At 38.5% G+C, this 21399-nt stretch overlaps 1 protein-coding gene across 4 annotated transcripts; it reads left to right on the top strand.

Moving 5' to 3' along the window:
- The first annotated feature begins 4478 nt into the window (after positions 1-4478).
- On the top strand, positions 4479-21228 carry LOC104095862 (U-box domain-containing protein 44-like). Of its 4 annotated transcripts, XM_070181836.1 has the most exons (5): positions 13488-13918; positions 14238-15610; positions 17365-17668; positions 18486-18964; positions 19824-21228. In XM_070181836.1, the coding sequence occupies exons 2-5, from the start codon at positions 14384-14386 to the stop codon at positions 20808-20810; spliced, it is 2997 nt and encodes a 998-aa protein (XP_070037937.1). In that variant the 5' UTR covers positions 13488-13918; positions 14238-14383; the 3' UTR covers positions 20811-21228. The 4 variants fall into 4 exon arrangements, 2 of the variants coding, with proteins under 2 accessions (XP_070037937.1, XP_070037939.1); XR_011409923.1 differs by lacking the exons at positions 14238-15610; positions 18486-18964; positions 19824-21228 and adding exons at positions 4479-6557; positions 9739-9818 and having other exon boundaries at positions 11250-13918; positions 17365-17434; XM_070181838.1 differs by lacking the exon at positions 13488-13918 and having other exon boundaries at positions 13925-15610.
- The last annotated feature ends 171 nt before the right edge of the window (positions 21229-21399 follow it).

A 21399-nucleotide genomic window follows, 5' to 3' on the forward strand; every position in this document is an offset into this window, starting at 1 on the left:
TCTTCACTTTTGGAGTTTAAGGCTACTTCCAAATTAATAACTCTTTCAGCGGAGGTAGCCTCGCGCTCGGTTGCAGCAAGAATGGCGTCGCCCATTTAGCCTTGGCTTCATCAAATCTAACCCTCAACGGGCCAACTTCTTGGCTGAAGGTTGCCATTTCTTGCTCGCTTCGCTGCAAACGAGCTTCCAAAACATCAGCCTTGGTGGCTCTGGTTTCCAGTTCCGAGAGGCGGAGAACAATCTGGTCCCGTTCCGCCAAAAGCTGATCCCGTTTAGAAGTAAGTTCTTCATTCTCACGAATCAGCCTTTGAAGGCCCTCAGAAGCAAGAAAATTGGCCTGCAAAATAAGAAGAGGTAATACTCCAAATACATTCATTCCAAAGTAGGGAAAATAACAGAGGAAGAAAGAAACGTACCGCTGCGGCGTTATGTATAGCATTGTTCAACAAACACTCCCCCGAGAGTGTCTGAATCTTCTCCCAGTCTTTTTCTGAAGCCAAAGGCTTCAGATAGTTAGCAAGCTCCACCGGCCTCGAAAGCAAGTTGCACCCAGTGGAGACCGAAAGGATAACACTCATCCTCTTTTGTGGATCTTTTGAAGGGGCAGCATAATATTGCGCCAAATTCCCATGAACTGGGGACTGTGGAGGAGGGATACCTTCTTCATGGTCAGGTGCAGCCGATGGAGATGATGTAGCAATCGCCGTTTGAAGAGTGGACGAAGATGGAAATGATGTAGCAGTTGTTGGTGATGGTGAAGGTGGAGATGAAGCTGATGGAGTTGAAAAGTGTGAAGTAGATGCATCAAATATAGTGATGGTTGTTTGATGCTCGCCAACCAAAGACGACACGGACCCGGTACTCTGCCTTGCAGTACCAAGCATAACAATTGGGGCCCGAGAATGGGAGTTGGCATTATCTACCAAATCAAATTCTTCCCAAAGTGCCGAGACATCATCCTCGGTTGGTATGACTGTCTCAACAGGTTGAGCATCCTGTTGAGATGATGAGGATCGTTGCCTTCTATGTAAAGAAGCTCTCTCATTATTAGCTTCTTCATCATCATCGATCATCACAGTGTCTATGACCGGCCCGAAAGAAGGACCAGTCATCATCGCCACCGAATATGACTCAGGGGCATCAACCTTTGCTCTCTTATCCTTTTCCTCGGCCGCATAGGAACGTCTTCTTTTTGGTTGCGTTCTCTGGCTGGGGACTTCGTAAAGAAACGTTTGCGCCCAAAGCAGGCCCAGAGATGCTCGTTCAAGTAAGTGCCTCCTGAAGCAGCCTCGCCGCATCAACAGGGTCAGCCAAAACATCCTCATCGGGTACATCAACTGAGACCGTAGATAGACCTAATTTCGTAAGCTAGTTAGAAGGGTTCAACCAATTTCTTCATATACAAAAAGTGGAAACAAGGTAAATTAAAGTTACCATGATTTTTGGCCTTTCACCCGTATTTAATGTACAGTTCTTTCCACAAACGGGTTTCGGGCATTGTGAAGTCCAAGATCTTCTGAACCTACCGGTCCAAGCTTTCTATCACCGGTGGGATCTATCGAGTCGTTGTAACAAACAAAGATATTGGGGTAAGAAAAAGTATATTAAAGAGAACTTACGAGAGCGATTCCAAGCAACCGGGAAGGATGAAGCCGTTGTTGGGGTAATGTTGCTGGTGGCAACTGCAACGAACCATTCCATCCACCCATAGTCATTGTCGTCGTCCATGCTAGACAGCAAAGCATGGTGTCCACGCTTGCAAAGGTTTATCATTTCCCCACGGAAGATTTTGGGGGAATAAAGATTCATCATATGAGCTAAGGTTAGCTCCTCTCCAGTTTCTAGGAACAAACGCCGAAGGCAGGCAACCGTCCTCCACACTGAAGGACTTACCTATGCCAAACACACCTGATAGCGAAGGCAAAACTCCGCAATCACGGAATCAAGCTCTCCGCTGAAAGAAAACGCACCCAAAATAAAGGGATACATAAAAAAATATGTAAACCCTTCCCTGGGAAAGGTCACTCGCTCCGATAGATCGGGGGCAATGATGTCCAACTCATGGCAGCGGCAGTCCTCCTTCACAGCAGGAATACTAGAAGGAAAAATAGAAGAAGGGTACCTACTAACAGCCCATGTGCGAGGGTTAGCAATAGAAAATTTCTCTTCAAAATCCTTCGAAGTACTATGCCTTCTTGGGATGATAGAACCCACTATTGAAGGAACGGAATCCTCGGTTTTATTCTTGCCCTTTGAAGAACCAGCACATTTTGAAGAGGAAGCCATTGGAATAAAATGAAGAAAATTTTTGGTTCGAAGAAGATAAGAGAAAAGTTGGAAAATAAATATGCAAATTAAAAGTTTGAGAGATTATGAAGTACTTAAGAGAAGGATGGTGCGTATAAGTAAAATTTTGGCGGCTAAATTCATGGCCATGATTACCTCGATAATCGGCAAAAGCTGTGCTGAATCATGGGATGACGCGTGTTCGGGGCATTAAATGCGGAGAGACGTGCGTCTAATCAATTGTGAGAGAACTTCAAAGGGAGTTATAGTAATTCCCGCCAAAAAAGTGCTTTCTACCAACTTTCCGGTAACTCAAGATTGTGTCACCGGAAAGCAGGGGGACTATCTATATAGGAAAAAATACGATATGACACGTGGCCGCTTAAAGGAAAGACCTATGGAACACAAGATGGGGATAACCACCGAACATAGTTGTTCCGCTTGTCACCGGAAGAAATAACAATCATAAATGGAGTATTAAATGCTTTGCGTCCGGTAACATTTAATACATAATATTTTGCAGCATTAAGGATGATGGTCCGTTACAAGAAATTTAGCATTTATGTCCAACGTTACATCTTCATCAATGCCACTCATAATTGACATTATTGAAGGGCATGATTCTAGAACTTCCTTCCCTAGACATAGATATAAATAGGGAGCTCAGTTATCATTGTAATGGGACGAATTTTCTAGCTAACTTACGCTACATTCTATACAGCATTTTAATACAATTTTATTCTCTCGCTTTTGATCTTTATCATTGTTGTGCCCGTAAACCTTGTTCCTGGACTCATTAGCTTTGTTGTTTCATCTACATTCTAAGGCTAAGTATTTTATTTTTCATCAGTTATTTCATTATCTTTTGGATCAAATTAATTCACTTGTCTAGAAATCACGAACAAATTCAACTGTACCGTTTTTTGAGTAAACAATTAGACGGTCATAACATTTAATCCAAGCAATTAGGCTTTGGCCATGGGAAGTTCTAGCAAAGATGTTAATAGACGAGTGCTATCAAATCGGGAAGTAATTGTAGAATACGTTTTCACACCTTCAAATAACATTAATTCGAGACGAAAAGATAATACTGATTAAGCAATAATGGAATACGGTGTCTACAACAACTATGCGTACGCTGCTCCTATCTAACCCTCAAAACGGACTTTTCCCAATTGGCCCATAAATCACCAACCTTGAGCCAAAATTACGTAACTTATTAGCATCAACTTCTTCAATTATCGGTGTCATACGACAACCACATAAGACCATAATAACTATGCAAAAAGGGCAAATGACAAGGGTATATGGACTTGATAATGAACGAAACAATTGAAATTTCAGACTTGAGTGTAGACGATCTCTCATCAAGTGATATAACGATCGTCTGTTAACTTGATAGTCTCCTAATTCTTTCGACTAATAGATATGAACATTTTAAGTTATGTTTACAAGGTCATTTTTAAGGTATGGTCACAAATAGCACTATCATCATTTACAGTTAAACTTTTAATGGTCCAAATTCTTCCAAAATCCATCTATCACTTGTTCGTCAAGGGTACTAGCATGTTTGTGTACCAACTAGCAGGTCATAGTCAGAATTGGGCTGGCAAACTTATAGTGGTGTGGGTCCAAAAAAAACGTTTTTTTTCAGCCTTGATGCACAAGCCCCAAAAAAGCTTGGACATGTGCTATGCTGGTGGTTGACAAATTATCCTCAGTCTCTCTCACCCCTTTTCTCATCATAATAATAATATTTTCTTCTGGGTCTGTCTTTGGGTGTTCTCTTACTTATATTAACCGGCATTTACACATAAAAAGATAAATGCATGATACATATTTTGCATAAAAACTTTAACTACTTAATCATGATTAGATAATATGTATTATCTCCAGTTCTATCTTCATGACTCACACTGACAACTAATCATAGAAACTTTCTTCGAGATCTAGCATTTGAATGCCCCGGTGAGGCAATGTCACATCTTACATAATACGAAAATTAGGATCAACCACTTTCACTTTTTTCAAGCACAATTATACTATTATGCTGGTAGGAAAGAAAACAAAAGGCAACTAACAATTCAGAAAGTATATGATTAAGCTAAAACATAGTTCAATTTCAAAACTTTCTATCATTCTTTTTAGAAATAGACGTATAATGTTACAAAACAAAAAGAACGAGGCGGTTAAGAGTAATTTTGTAAAAATTAGTGGGAAGAAATGTAAAAGGCAAGAAGTTGTCGCGGAGCTGGGGGTTGACACAGAAGCCAACATCGAAACATCGTATTCTCCGAGTTTTCCTCATGTTAATATCCCCAGAGATTTCCGGCCACCGGCGGTGGGTCTACACCACATTTCTCAACTCAAACAACTTCAGGCACTTCCTCTCAACCACCGTCGACACCATCGCCACCGCCGCCGACCCGTTTAAGACGCACCCGTCATACCAGCACCTCTCCACCATTAAATCCAAATCGGAGCTTCTCCGGTCCTACACTGTCACACCCCCCATCAAACCCTGGCCCCGATACCTCTCCCCTAAAACACTCATTACACTCATCAAATCCCAGCATGATCCAAACCTTTCCCTCCAAATTTTCCACCATGCTGGCAACTTCCACCCTGGTTTTTCCCATAATTACGAAACCTACCACTCCATCATCAACAAACTCTGCCGTGCGCGCGCGTTTGATGAAGTAGAGACCCTTTTAACCGAATTGCAAAAGTCCAGCATCCAATGTGGGGAAGGTTTGTTTATTACTATGATTCGGAACTATGGGATTGCTAGTAAGCCCAAATTGGCCCTTAAGACCTTTCTGCGTATTGAAAAATTTGGAATTCAGAGGTCAATTAGGTCATTTAACGCTTTGTTGAATGCTTTAGTACAAAACAAAGAGTATGATTTGGTTTACGCTATTTTTAAGAATTGCCAGAAAAAGTTGGATATAATGCCCAGTGTGTTTACTTGTAATATATTGTTGAACGCTTTGTGTAAGAAAGGCGATATTGATAGTGCTATTCGAGTTCTTGATGAGATGCCTGTGATGGGAATAGTTCCCAATGTGGTGAGCTACACAACCATTTTGGGTTGTTATGTATCAATTGGTGATTTAGTGGGGGCCAAGAGGATGTTTGATGAAATTGTGGACAGAGGTTGGTTGCCTGATGCAACGACGTACACTATCTTGATGCATGGATTTGCTAAGCAAGGGAAGTTGATTGATGCAGTTAAGATAATGGATGAGATGGAGGAGAATGGTGTTGGGCCGAATGAGGTGACGTATGGAGTGATGATCGAGGCATTTTGCAAGGAAAAGAAGTCCGGTGAAGCAGTTAATTTGCTTAATGATATGCTAGATAAGAGGTACATACCAAGCTCAACACTTTGCTGTAAGGTGATTGATGTCTTGTGTGAAGAGGGAAATGTTGAGGAGGCGTGTGATTTGTGGAAGAAATTGTTGGTAAAGAATTGTACTCCAGATAATGCTATATCGAGCACACTTATTCACTGGCTTTGTAAGAAGGGAAAGATTCGGGAAGCAAGGAAATTGTTTGACGAGTTTGAGAAGGGTTCGAGTCCTAGTGTTTTGACATATAACATACTTATTGCAGGGATGTGTGAGAGAGGAGAGCTGCATGAAGCTGGGAGGTTGTGGGATGACATGGTGGACAAGGGTTGCATTCCCAATGCTTTTACGTACAACATGTTGATCAATGGTTTTTGCAAAGCTGGAAATGCAAAGGAAGGAATTAGAGTTCTAGAAGAGATGCTTGAAAAAGGTTGTCTCCCAAACAAAACTACTTATTCCATCTTAATCAAGGGGCTTCTGGACTCGGAATGCGAGGCAGAAGTTTTAAGGGTGCTTCCACTGGCTGCTTCAGGTGATGTCGATCTTGAAACTTGGGGAATCCTTGCGGCCAAGTTTGTTACTGATCTTCGTAATGTATGTCCCATTTTAGATAAGATATTGCTTGATAATGATACATAAAGGTTTGTTCTGACGCTCTTCATGCCCATCATCTGATTCTAATGTGGGCGCAAGCATGGTTCACAAAAGAATTATTGTCTCATTAATGAGAGTATTGGTGATTGTCTCGGTGCCTGGTTCAAGAAGGTACAAGCTCCCCTATGCAAACATTTTTGAAGTTCATGAGAACCTTGACATTGTTGACAACAACTTTGGAGCCATTTCCGGAAGAAGACTGGAAAATGAAAATGTTAAGCATGGGATATGCTGTTTGATGACGACATAAAAAGAGTCAAAGAAGTAAGAAGTGATGTTTTAACTTTTTATACAGCCCTAGACTTCTAGTATTATATTACTGTGAGATGGATTAGGTTATGATAACTATTATTGTAAATTATGTCATTGTCTTATTGTGAATTGATCCATATTCTGTGTAAAGGAAGGGATGCATACTTGGAGAATCGATCCCCTAACTCTTCACATAAATGTTCACAATACATCATCATGAAATGTCCTTTTCCTTTCTTCACATATAAGTAGAAAGAGAACTATGACCATGACATTGCGTTATGTTGTTAGTCATTTCTAGCACTACTACATAAGAAACTAACTCCTCTTGCACCTGTCCAATCACTTCACAGCAAAAAAGTGAGATATCAATGGAAGAGAAAAAACAAAGCATTGGAGAAACTTTGTCTGCTTAGAGATATGATGCCTATTCCAAGCAAACTAGCAACTATTTATTTTGCGGCATCTCAAAGTTGCTTTTCAAAATTGTTCTGATAGGTGGCCTAAACATGAGGGGGGTTTACTCTTTACCTTTTTGGCCATTTGTTTACGTTTGATCAATGAAATAAAGTGTCCTCTACCTGGCCTTATTGGTAATTTGCTGAGAAAAAAATGTTTTGCGCAGGCAATCGTCTAACGGGCTAAGATGCCATGCATCTGCTTCAAAGAGGTTGATAGCACTTTCCCCGTTACCTAAACTTCTGGTTCTCTTCTATTACTTCTTTCTTATTCAAAGACTACTTCTCGCGGCATTTTATATGTTGAGTATATGACATGTAACATCATCCTGGTCCAACTCCAATATATTTCAATTTGGAGGCAAACCCTGGACTCTAAAGGTTTCAAGTTGAACATGACCAATATAGAATACTTGGAGTGCAAGTTCAGTGGCTCGACTCAGGAAGTGGACGAAGACGCGAGGCTTGATTCACAAGTCATCACTAGGAGAGAAAGTTTCAAGTACCTTGGGTCTGTTATACAAGGAAATAAGGAAATTGACGAGGATGTCATGACACACCGTATTAGAGCGGGATGGATGAAATGGAAGCTCGCTTCCGGTGTTATGTGTGATAAGAATGTGCCACCAAAACTTAAAGGTAAGTTCTATAGAGCGGTGGTCAGACCGACTATGTTGTATGGGACGGAGTGTTGGCCAGTCAATAACTCCCATGTCCAGAAGATGAGGTGGCTGAAATGAGGATGTTGAGAGGCATGTGCGGGCATACCAGGTTAGATATAATTAGAAATGAAGTTATCTGGGACAAGGTAGGCGTGACCCCTGTGGAGGACAAGATGCGGGAGGCGAGACTTAAATAGTTCGGGCATGTGAAGAGGAGAGGCACTGATGCTCTGGTGAGGAGGTATGAGAGGCTGGCATTAGAAGGCCAAGGGAAAGGTAGAGACAAGCCGAGTAAGTAGTGGGGAGAGGTGATTAGGCAAGATATGACGTTGCTCCAACTTACGAGGACATGACCATGAAAAAGAAGGTGTGGAGGTTGAGAATAAAGGTGAAGGGTCAGGTAGCCGAGTGTTTTCCATGTTTGTAACAATAGCTTTGATACACCACTTAGTGTCTTTTGTGTATTTTCGTATCTCTAGATTTCTGTTACTAGTTGTTGTCTTTGTTTCGATTTTCTGATTGCATTACTTAGTGCTAGTTTTGTATTTTTAATTCGGTTGTCATATTGGTTTGCTTGTTATTGCCCTTTTCTTTTTCCTTCATGAGCCGAGGGTCTATCGGAAACAGCCTTTGTGCCTTCTTTAAAAGCAGGGATAAGGTCTGCTTACACTCTGCCCTCCCCAGACCCCACTTGTGAGACTACACTGGGTATGTTGTTGTTTGTTGTTATGAGAGTAGGATTACTCCACCGAGTTCTTATGTACCTAGTGTAGGATTCCTTGCATATTATATATACCTAAGAACATAGTTTCCTAATTTCTGTAGCAAAACTTGGCTTTTCTTCACTTCTATGATGGTCATATGCAATTCGTGTGTGTTATGAAGATTTGAACTCTAGAATTTTTTTTGGTGAAATTGCAGTTTCGCCCCTTAGTAATTGGTATAGGTTGATTTTGGTCCTTGTGATACCCAAGTATCATTTAACCTTCAACTACTTTAAATGTTTCTTTTAGTCCTTCAGCAACAAACTCCCACAAACTTGACAATCATTAACTTCTAAAGTACTTATAATATATGGTCATACCTCTTTATAACATCCCTATATAACAACCATTCACTATAAAAGCCAAATTTTCCTCAGAACCGATATTTTAAGTTATATTTTACCTCTCTATAATGACTTTTTACCTTTAACAGCAACAACTGTATTTATAGCAGAACGCTCTATGTAAAATTACCCCTCTATAACAGCCATATAGAATCTTTAAGATTACTAATAATAATTCTAAAAATATGCACGCAATCTTTTCTATTAAACAAAGTTTCTATCCTTCATAAGATATAAGATTTGAAGATTTGCACATGATATCTTTTCCATTGGACAAATTCCAAAAAATATTTAGATAGAAAATTTAACTGTTAAGCTCTTAGATTGTCTTCAAGGGAAAGCTATTGGATACATTTTTGCTGAAAATTTGGACACGAATCTTCGCCAATTCAAGCGTTGTATCGGTAGTAAGAGAATGAAATCTACGAAACAAGCTAAAATCACAAAGTTCTTCCATCAATCTTGAAAGAATTTATTTTTCTAGGTAACATTAAAATGTCTACGTTAGAGTTTAAATCTTTATACGTTTAGTTATGAAATTCTTAATAATGTATTAGCTTTCTTCAATATTCAACTAGTGAAATATGCATATCTTTTGAGATTTTAAATTTGAATAATTTTCTTTTATCTTTTATATGTAAAACTAAAAAAAAAATAATAATTGATTTTTGGATAATTTTTATCTATAGCATCCAAAAAATATTTAAATGTCAAATGTTGTTATAGGTGTATAACAACGTTTCACTATAAAAGCCAAAAAATATCGGAACAAATGAGGTTGTTATAGAGAGGGTTGACTGTATTATGTTATAACTACTTCCAAAGTTTGTGAATCCAAAGTATGGACCAATAAGCTCTATTTTCCCTTCATCTTCTATGGTCCTTGTTGCTATTTTTTTGCAGTTTTATATTTTCAGTTCAAATGTTAATGAGTTCAAAATTTCCAACTATAATGCATTTTGCAGGTTTTCCTTTTTGCAAAGGTGATAAACAGCCTTTTGGTGGCAGCGATTGAAGCCTTCTGCCTAGCAGCCTTGGTTTAGCTGTATGTCTTTTTTTGTTATTGTACTTATTTAGCATATCCACTTTTTGAGGATATTTGCTGAGATCGATTGGATCTTTTGTTTTTTTCGCAAATACTCACTACATGAGCAAATATTCACTGCATGTCTCTTTCCGTGATTACTCTCCGTGCTTCTGTTTGGTTTGTTTTTTATGGTTATACATTAGATGAATTTGTCTTATTGATGTCAAAGGAAGTCATTGCCTAAAATTTTCGGGAAGTCCTTAATCTTAGATAATATTTAGTGGTCCATCTTATTACTGTGTTTCAGTGATTCGAAGATTGTGCTTTGAAAAAGTCAGGAATTTGTTCATTAAAATTCATGCTGAGTTACTTTATCCTGATAAACAGAGAACCACATTGATTTTGTTGGCAGATGCAATGGCTGTTAAACCTGAGTATGAGAAGAAATAAAGGAGTTAGTTGTATGACAATGACAAAATGGTACTTCTTGGTTGCACATTATTAACTAATAACTCACCGAATTGACTAAACAAATCTTACCTGATAGCTGGTGTAGTTGTTCCATTATAAGATTGAAAGCAATTTCGTGGGAGGCTGGGAGCTCGACCGCACGATCTATTCTTCTTCCTTTTAAGAGGGCTATTCTGCAACCATATTGAACTGAAGTGTCTGCTGTTAGTTTTTTAGGCCACTGGTGTGAATTTTAATTGGCTAGCAGGTACTAGCCTCTTCTTTTGGGCTCTCACTCAATTTATTATAGGAGGAAGGAGTGAAGTTGTTGCCGCTCTTTTTTTGAAGAAACATAGTCTGACACCTTAGTGTCCTGATGAATCCTTTGCACGAATCTTCAAGAACCCAAAGTTGGATATCATATAGTGTATGGGCTGTTTGGTTACAGGGATTAGGGGGGTTATTCCAGTATAAAATTTGGGATTAAACTTATCCAGTGTTTGGTTGTGGGTGTTAGAACAAAATCAGGATACAATTTATATCAAAATCATGGGATTACCTATCCCATATGGAAGGTGGGATTATCTATCCTGGTTTATTTTCCAGGATATAATCCCGAGATAAACTTGTTTTGAACCAAACGACCCCTTTAAAATCACAAGGGCATTATTTTCTGATATACAATATTGAGAACGCTCAAGAATCTAGATCGGGATAGTCCTGTGTGGACTGCATTTATGAGTTTTGATTGTTTGTGGCTTAATGCAATAAAGTGATTATCTCGGTACTAACTGCACTTATGTTATCCCTCTATTATAATCTCAGATTAACACCAATTTTGGTCTCTCAATCCATTTAAGATTCACCGTAATGTTTGAGAGCGGATATCAACATGTCATGTTGTGTTGAGTTAGGTTTTCCATAAACAAAAGTGTGGCTGAACCATATGCTCTTTGCCTAAAACCTGTATAAGTGACTGTTGTATACCATACTCTTCAGACATTACATGGTCATGGAGCTTGGCCAATCAGAGGATATAATTGTCATTGATTTGAAGGCACTGTTGGCCTGTTGAGATGAGGCAAACATTTACTTGATGCTGAGAAGAAGAGGCAAGTGAGGAAAACCTCTTCTTGATCCCTGTTCTTTAATGGCTAACTTTTTTATCCCCATAAATTTATTAAAAGTAATATTAGTTGTTCAAAATATTTGACTTTGACGTGCCAATTTTATTGAGTGACTACAAGTTACAAACTTATACTAGTAGTTTATCAATCTTAATCAATAGACCCTTGTGGTCCGGCCCTTCCAGGGACCCCGCGCTGCAGGGTAAGGCTGCGTACAATAGACCCTTATGGTCTGGCCCTTCCCGGGATCCCGCGCAAAACGGGAGGCACCGAGCTGCCCTTTTGTTTGAGCTAATGCGGAGATATTTACCCTGCTGCTGCTTTGTGAATATGGATGCTATATGTGCTTGAAGTCCCAGATGAACTTGTACTTGACGTATGTTGACCTGGAATTTCACAGGGCTCATAATCAAATTTTCAGATATTTATTTTCATCTATGTAACTGTAGCTCTCAATGGGAAACCAAGAAATTGCAGAAAAGGGAAATAGAAAAAAAAGAGGAGACGGTAAATATAGAAATTGGTCTGTGTATATACTACGTAGTCTTTACTTTTAATTATAAAACTCAATATTCCGAGGTATGTTTGACAGTATACCAACTCCTGATAGAGCAGAGAGCAAGTACGCCAATGATTTATAAGAGATTTTTCTTAGTAGTATGAACAATACGAAAAAGGGTCAGTTCATCTATGTCCGTACTACTACTTGTGCTGTGTACTCAAGTCTTCGAACAATATAGAAGGAGAATTTAATAGGGAAGTCAATAGTCGTAAGTGGACTAGAGTTTGCAGTATTTTCTATTAGAGAAATAGTAGGGTAGAAAGGAGTTAGATTTTTTTTTTTTTACCATACTATTTTTTATTAGTTATACATTGTTGTTATAAAGCTGTCCCTAGAATTATGGATGACAGTCTATTTTGATTTTGCGTTATCGGCGTATTTATCGACTAGCAAAAATAGAACAGTGAGTATATAAATTTAAATCTTATTGGTTTGAAACTCTTAAGGAATTTAGACTATATTAAAAAAGTCTACATTTTAGTCCAAAATATTGTTGGATAATACTCCTAATGGTTAAGTCTAATCCATCTTGAGCTGCAATTAACAGCCCACTTTATTAATCTAACGCTCGAGTTTGTATCATGATCAAGTGACATGGCGTGTCAAATCTAATAAATAAGCTAATGATATTATGCCACATTGTTAAAATGACACAATATGACAAATCAATAATAAAAAGTCAATAATTAAGAACATTTAAAATGTACAAGTGACACAAGATTCACCAATCAAAACAAAGCAAAAAAAAAGCATGTTCTCGTCACACCTCCTCTCTTTAACAATTACAAGTAGGGTACTCCATCAGCTGAAAGGATCATTAGAAAGTACAAGTAGCAACTGAGAATCTTGCAAAATAAATACTTCTAAGTATTTCTCCATAAGTTGCAAACATGCAAGCATTTATATACAAAGTTTCAAACATCCAAAATGATCTAACGACTCTATGAATTAAATTCTTTTTACATCAGATCGATACTAACTTGCCTATTCGTGAGGATTAACAAATTGTTCATGAGATAAATTCAAGGTAAAAACTCTTAAGCTCTTGAATTAAACCAAATTCAAATCTAACTCAATCGGCACTTGGATCTAGTTTTGAAGAGGAAAATTAGAGGAGTCTCTCTTTAAATTTAAGTCACTCTAGAGTTTATAACCCTCCTAATTTCTTGAAATCAAATATCACAATTTACTGTCTTATCTTGTCTTAATTTCTGAGGCACAAATATTTGTGTTACAGTAAGCACTTGATAGCTAGAAATTTTCAGAAGTAAATAGGGTGGCAACTTCGTACCGGTTATTTTCTAAGGATAAGGAGAAGAAACTGGATTCGGAGATTTTCCCTGAGAAAATCTAGCCAAATGTCGGACACGCTTTTTTCCCGCGGTCTTGTGCTGGTTAACAACACGCATGATGTTTTATTCTTGAAAAAGTCAACAGCACGAGTCCACTGTCCTTTCCCAGTTACATGCAAAGGTCAAAATTCTGGTAAATACTTAGAAATTATTAATAATTAAATTAGTAATTCGATATTTTTTAAATAAAAAAAAATGGATGAAGCCCCACGTAGAAAGAAACTTGCCCAATCAGAACATTTAATAATGGGAACCAGTCAATGCTTAAATACGTACTAAATACTGTAGTGTGGTGAATACCGAGTCCTGTACCACTTGGAATGTTCAATGCAATTTCTCATCTACTTACTTTGTTTAGTTTCTGTTCGGCCAATCCTGTGGCTTTTCCTGAAGCCAATGTTTCTCTGAATAATGGTGTTTTAATCACCTTGAAAATTCCAGGAAATTTCTTTTCTGCTGCATTTTCTTGGTAACTCCCCAAAATACCATGTATCTTGGGGTTGGGTCTCGATTTTTTCCGTTTAGTTTTTTCAGGTAATTGTCGAGCACAGTCAACAAAGCTTTTGATCTTTGAGTTGGCTTGTCCAAATTTGCCAATTCTTGGCAACACTTGCAGCACTTAATCAGGTAAGCTATTTCATTGCTTGAATTTTGGTTGACTTACACAAGTCTTGCTGATACTGTTTCTGCTCCCTATTGCTTCAAATGAACGGATAAACATAACCCATAAATTACTTTTCTTGATCTTGCCTATTTTGCATCACATGCTCTTGTAAAGGTTTCCTTTGTTACAATTGAGAAAATTCTTATCAAAATTTCAACTTCTGTATTCTCAAGCAAAATGATGGTTAAAATTTTGTATCCAGAGCTGTAGCAAGAATATTTTGTGTGCTTTTTGACTTTTGAATTGGTGGTCTGACTTGCATCCTTGGAAACCATAATGAAGGTTTCTTGAGACAAGATGAAGCAAAGTCAAGGCTTTTCCTCCAGTGGAATTATTACTTTGCTAGATTGACTGTAGAGTTTCTATATTGATCACATGGGATAGCCTCGACTCTGGTCCTTGAGTGTTTTTTCCTGAGTGAAAGTAAGATGCCAGATGTGATTAGTGCTTCTGCTTTCGGTCCATTTGCGGATCTCCTCTCTTCAATTATAGAGTCCATCATTGAAGTAGTACTTTCTACCAAGAATGTCTTTATAGAGAAGAAGAGTTTTGCAGAACTTTCAGCTTATCTGAATCGAATTGTTCCTCTTCTTAAGGAGTTTAACAGGAAGAACATTACTGATTCCAAAAGCTGGGAAAATGTTTTAGAAATTCTTAACCGACAGATAGTGGATGCGAGACAGCTAATCTCGGATTGCAGTAAGAAAAACAAGGTCTATCTCTTAATGAGTTGTCGATCTATTGCAAAGCGCATAGAGAATATCACCAGGGAAATTAGCCGTGCATTAACTTGCATTCCTTTAGCTTCTCTTGATGTTTCTTCGGGTATAAAGGAAGAGATTGTCCAGCTGATCGACAGCATGCGTACAGCAGAATTTAGAGCAGCCATAGCTGAAGAAGAGATTTTAGAGAAGATAGAGTCGGGTATACAACAGAGAAATGTTGATCGCTCCTACGCCAACAATTTGTTAGTTTTAATTGCGGAGGCCGTTGGAGTTTCAACTGAAAGCTCTGCATTAAGAAGAGAATTCGAAGAATTCAAAAGTGAAATAGACAATGCACGGTTAAGGAAAGATCAGGCTGAAGCCCTGCAGATGGACCAAATAATTGCTCTTCTAGAAAGGGCAGATGCTGCAACATCCCGCCAGGAAAAAGAAAAGAAGTACTTCACTAAGCGGAAATCCTTGGGCAGTCAACCTTTGGAACCACTTCTGTCATTTTATTGCCCAATCACTCGTGATGTTATGACTGATCCTGTTGAGACTCCTTCAGGGCATACGTTTGAAAGGAGTGCAATAGAGAAGTGGTTGGCAGAGGGAAATTTGTGTCCTATGACATCTACTCCTTTGAACAATACAATGTTGCGGCCTAATAAAACTCTGCGGCAGTCAATCGAGGAATGGAAAGACCGAAATACAATGATTACTATCGCTTCCATGAAATTGAAACTATCATCCACCGGGGAGGAAGAAGTTCTCAATTGCCTGGAACAGCTAAGGGATCTTTGTGAGCAAAGAGAAATACACCGAGAATGGGTTATTATGGAGGATTATATTCCTATTCTGATCAAGCTACTGGGTTCGAAAAGTAGGGATATCAGGAATCTTGTTCTTGAGGTGCTCTGCGTACTAGCAAAGGATGGTGATGATGCTAAGGTACTTATTCTTTTGAATTTTTTTAGGTTTTTCAATGTGTTCTCTTTTCCTTGAGAGGCTGCTAAGATCACCTTGTCTCTGCTTTCTATATGTTGTGAGATCATTAATCTCTCAAATTGTTGGGAGTTGGAATTTGAAAGCATTATATGTGTTAAAAGTTGACACTAAGTTCAAGTCTCAATTTTGAGCTTGTGAAAAAAGGCTGACCAAAGATATTGACTTTGTTCATATGCATCTGGAGATGTGAACCATGGTTGGGGCACAACAATTTGAGTATCATTGCAAGCCCAAGAGGGTATTGACAGTTTAGAGAGCCCACATAGGATGTGAGTACCACAGTCCAATTTGGTGCAATGTGGAACTCACACAATTTTTTTTAAATAAAATAACTTAAAGTGATTGGGTATGAGTATGAGATCAACTCTTGCCCAATTCGGTCAGAAATGGCATCTGATTGTGCCATATGAAAGGCTGCCGTTAGTTCAAGTTAACTGCTGCTCAAATGCAATGAGGATTTCTCAAAGCTAATTACTGATGAGAGACATATTGTGCCAAAATGCATACAACCTATATAAGGTATTTGCTTTAAAGAGAGAGAGAGAGAGCCAAGATATATCATTTGCCTTTAGGTTAAAAACTTTTCATTTTTGGGCTTGTGGAAATTAGCATGTAGAAGTCTGATGGTTCATTATATGTTGCTTCCACGTCCTTTCTAACAGCTCTATATGATTCTAGATCTGGCAATTTCATAGGCCTACCTATTGATTTGACGTGGGATATGCAGGAGAATATCACATCCGCCATATTAAAAAGCACGAGGAATGTGATATATGATGCAAAATTTTGTAGTTCAAACCTCTGCACAGTTAACATCTATCAGGAGAGTATGTCTCTCCGTGTGCATGTATTTGTATTTCCCCTGAGCCCAGGGGTGGCTTAACAGATCTCGTGGCCTAAGGCGAAACCATATTCGGAGGCCCTTAATCCCAGTATAATCCCACTAGTGGGATCTGGGGAGGGTAGTTTGTACGCAGACCTTACCCCTACCCTGGAGTAGAGAGACTGTTTCCGATAGACCCTCGGCTCCCTCCCTCCAAGAACTCCCCACCTTGCTCTTGGGGTGACTCGAACTCACAACCTCTTGGTTGGAAGTGGAGGGTGGTCACCACTAGAGCAACCCACTCTTGTCAAATATACTAATTAATGAGGGAAGAAAATTATCATAATTTATAAATTTATTCTATAAAATAACCTCAATCAAGTAACAAAAAATATACTGTAACACTTTTTTTATTCTAATTATTTATATAAATTATATAATATATAATAGTAACAATAATAATAAGAATTTAAAATAAATTTGGGGGCCTTCAAAATTTGGGGGCCTAAGGAAATGGCCTCACTACCCAAAGCCTTAGAGCCGCCCCTGCCTGAGCCCCAGTTTTTGTTATGTGGATCTTGTTGCTTATCTCCACTTTTTCTATGTATACTTATGGTTTTGGACACATGATGTTGAAATGTCATGCTTCTTGCAAATTCTGGATTCAGCTCCAATGCAATGTCAACTAAGAGCTCAGTTATTTCTTTGGTATCCAATTGCACCAGTTAGTAAACGGGCATGAAGACAATTACTTGCATATCGAATAAGATCAAAATCAGTTAATTTTAATCACGCTCAGAGATTATAATATCACATACCTGCAAACTTGATTTTAAATGAGTTGGTGAAGGATCTCACATGAAGTGTATTGCAGGAAAGAATTGCTGAAGTTGACAAATCATTGGAATCTATTGTCCACTCACTTGGGCGTCGCATTGGCGAAAGGAAGTCAGCGGTAGCGTTGTTACTGGAACTGTCAAATTGTAAGTCAGTTCAGGAGTCCATTGGGAAAGTTCAAGGTTGCATACTTCTGTTAGTTACTATGTCAACCTGTGATGACAACAAAGCTGCCAAAGATGCAAGGGACATTTTGGAGAACATTTCATTTTCTGATGACAATGTTATCCTGATGGCCAAGGCTAACTATTTCAAGTACTTGTTGCAACGTCTTTCTTCAGGTTAGTTTCTCAATCATATTAACTTCTTTGACCTCTGACAACACCGACACTTTTCTGATGTGAGCTCTTAGTTTTTGGTTAGATAAGTTGAAACCTGAGCATGGTTAACTTTGTCGCAGTTGCCGCATCTTTCTCTCAGTTTGCATTAATAACCAAGATTTGGGGCCTGATGGGAACAGTTTTTTTACTTTGTTTAAATTCATAATCTTTTCACATTGTGATAAACTTAACCATAATGGAGGATGGAGTCAGAACAAATTTCAGCTTTATACCGATAGGAGTATTACTTGTTATGTAATCTAGTCCTCTCCTTTTAAGCAAGCACTGTAGATCTTTGAGATTGTATAATTTATTAAAGATAGTTCCTGTGCTACAAATTGAGTTTGTATGCCTCCTTATGTTCTATCATGGAAATTTTAAAAAATAAAATGTCTCCGGCTTTTACCAAATGTATACATATAAGCAAAGCTAGATTTACTCATTTTTGGTTAAATTGGTTCCATACTTTTTATAGAGCGTAGAAAACTCCGTTTCTTTGTAATGGTAGTAGGGCATCAGTTATAAGTTGTCAATAGCATCTGTTTTTTCTCAATATAATGTTGCTGAAAGTGGCCAGTACATTTTAGAAATTTTACAGTTTTGTCCACTAATAGGAGTGATGACAAAAGAACTCAATGTGAATAGTTGGACACACAATTGAGTAGAAGGGCAAAATTTATGTTCAACAGTTTCTTGCATCAGACTTGCTCTACATTTTTTCTTAGTTATGGAGTACACAAATCATTACCATTTCTTACCTCCTTCTCCTAACTAACAGGATGCAGTGATGTGAAGCTCCGAATGGCAAAGACCTTAGGAGAGATGGAGTTGACAGATCATAATAAGTCATGTCTATTTGAGGAAGGAGTTCTACATTCCCTTCTTTCCTTGCTGTCACATGGTGAAATTGAAGTGAAACAAGCTAGCGTCAAAGCCCTTCTAAACCTCTCTAGTTTACCAAAGAATGGACAGGAGATGATCAGACAAGGTGTTATGCGTCCACTGCTTGATACGCTGTACCGTCACTCATCTTCCCAAAGTCTGCGGGAACTTGTAGCAGCCACTATTACAAGTCTTGCCTTCTCCTCTGCAAACAGTGAAACACAGGTTTCACTCCTTGATACTGATGAAGATATTTTTGAACTTTTTTCCGTAGTTAACTTGAGTGGTCCAGCTGTGCAGCAAAGCATTCTCCAGGCTTTCTACGCCATGTGCAAGTCTCCGTTTGCCGCTAGTGTCAAGGCCAAGCTAGCACAGGTATTCACCTCTTAGGAAAGAAGTAGTTTTCCTTCTGAGTGATAGAATATACTGTCATCACGAAATTTACTTACACTTTTTACCCAAATAAGCTCACCCATTTGAGTAAGCAACACCAGATGTGGTAACCATAACTTGTTTGTGAAAGTTAACTGAGTTAGTTAGTTTTCAGCCTTCTTGAACCTTGAAAATAAGATGTTGGAATAATCAGTATCATTAGACAGCAATATAGAATTCCTTACTGTGGAAAAGGCCTTAAAACTCATGCTTAGCTGTAAGGGCTGACAGTATTACAGGTTTATGTGATTACATTATGATTCTTACCATTCATTTTACTTTTACTTTTTGATGCTCCTGCTTTCAAGCTCCTGGATGCTAAAGGATTTTTGAATACTTCCACACAATATTTCATGAATTCTATGAAATTTGCCTTCAAAAGCTTGAAACTGCAAAATGTAAAATCGTTTTCTGGCCTGCTCTTTAGTTTTGTCAATCGGAGATGCTATCAGTCCTAGATTGAACTAGAATTAGCGACTCCCTTCATTTTATTAGAATGGTGTGGTCAAAAGTAAGGCCCATTCTGCCCAAACATGGGGTTTATTTCCTAATGCAAAAGTTGATCACTTCCCAAATTGGAAACTTAATCATTGATCCAATTTTTCTATTGTATAGTTAAACACAACCCACTTATGCACTGCCCTAAATGGAAGCACATTGACATGTAGGTTGTGCTCTGCACTTTACACATTTTCTGCTATCTTTATGGTTCACCACTTAAAATATTGGAGGAATTAGTATTCTTACTTAAGTATTTTATGTGTATTTTTTTCATTCAACACTGATAATGTTGCATCCACAGAGCTCAGCTGTCCAAGTGCTAGTGCAATTCTGTGAGCATGGAAATTCAGATGTACGGTCAGATGCAGTCAAATTATTCTGTTGCTTGATTGAAAATGCTGATGAAGCTGTGATCCAGGAGCACGTGGAACAAAGGTTCATTGAAACATTACTTAAGATCATCAAGACTTCTCAGGACGAAGAAGAGATTGCTTCTGCAATGGGGATTATCTCTAACCTTCCCAAATCTCCTCAACTCTCTGAGTGGCTTTTTGCAGCGGAAGGACTTCCAATCATTTTCAGCTTTCTTCCCGACATAAAGCATAAAAATCCCTGTAAGCTTCAATTGGTAGAAAATGCTGCTGGGGCATTATGCCATTTCACATTGTCAATAAACCAGCAAACACAGAAGATAGCTGGCATTGTCCCCAATCTAGTACGGCTGCTAGATGTAGGAACAAGCTTGACAAAAGAACGAGCTGCAATTTCTCTTGCACAGCTCTCAGAGAATTCACAAACACTGAGCCGTCCAATCCCAAAGCGTCAGGGATTATGGTGCTTCTCAGCTGCACAAGTAGAACTTTGCCCTGTTCACCGAGGGATATGCACACTAGAAACTTCGTTTTGTTTGATAGAGGCTGGTGCAGTGGGACCTCTGGTGAGGGTTCTTGCGGATCCAGATCCTGGAGCCTGTGAAGCTTCTTTAGATGCCTTATTGACTTTGATTAAGGAAGAAAAACTTCAGAGTGGCGTTAAAGTTCTTGCTGAAGAAAATGCCATACCATCAATGATAAAACTACTAGATAGTCCTTCCCCCAGATTGCAACAAAAGGTTCTGAATTCATTAGAAAGAATTTTTCGGTTGCTGGAATACAAGCAGAAGTATGGATCCTCTGCTCAGATGCCCTTAGTTGACTTGACACAACGCGGAAGTAGCAACATCAAATCCTTAGCAGCAAAGGTACTTGCTCAGTTGAATGTGCTTCATGATCAGTCCTCTTATTTCTAGTGGCCTAACCATGATCATTAAGGGCACATAGTCCAATTAGTTGAAGAAATTGGTTAGAGTTAGATTTCGACTAAAGCAAGATTTATCTTGCCTAGGCATAAACACTCCAGCTTAATGAGAAGAACCTCAGTTAGGAAGGCATGAGTTTGAGGTAGTGAAGATGGCAAGGTAGCTCTGGTTTCGGTGAAATGCAAAGCCCTTGCATCTGATATTTTGTGTTGCGTTCTGGCAAATGGCAATGCTGTAACATTCAGGTCTGCAAGTAATATAATTCTTTAAAAAAAAAAGTGGTTACTCAAGTCCTTTTTTGTAATATATGTCGAGAATTCTTTAGTCATTCAAGTCATAGCCAATTGATTCAGCTGTAATATATTCTGAATTCATTATTGTTGAAAATCAAAGCTTATTGATTCTTTTATTCCTTGCTACACTTGATTGTCATGAGCTTAGAGGACAGTCTCGATATGTTTTTGCATTGTTTTTCAGTTTCCCTTGTTCAGCTAGTGTTCCGGTCTTCCAGCCAACATTTGAATCTCAGTTTGAGTCTTTTCCCTCATTCAAATTATTGATTTTTCTTACTAAAGTTCAA

Source organism: Nicotiana tomentosiformis, chromosome 1 (genome assembly GCF_000390325.3).
Source record: "Nicotiana tomentosiformis chromosome 1, ASM39032v3, whole genome shotgun sequence".
NCBI lineage: Eukaryota > Viridiplantae > Streptophyta > Magnoliopsida > Solanales > Solanaceae > Nicotiana > Nicotiana tomentosiformis.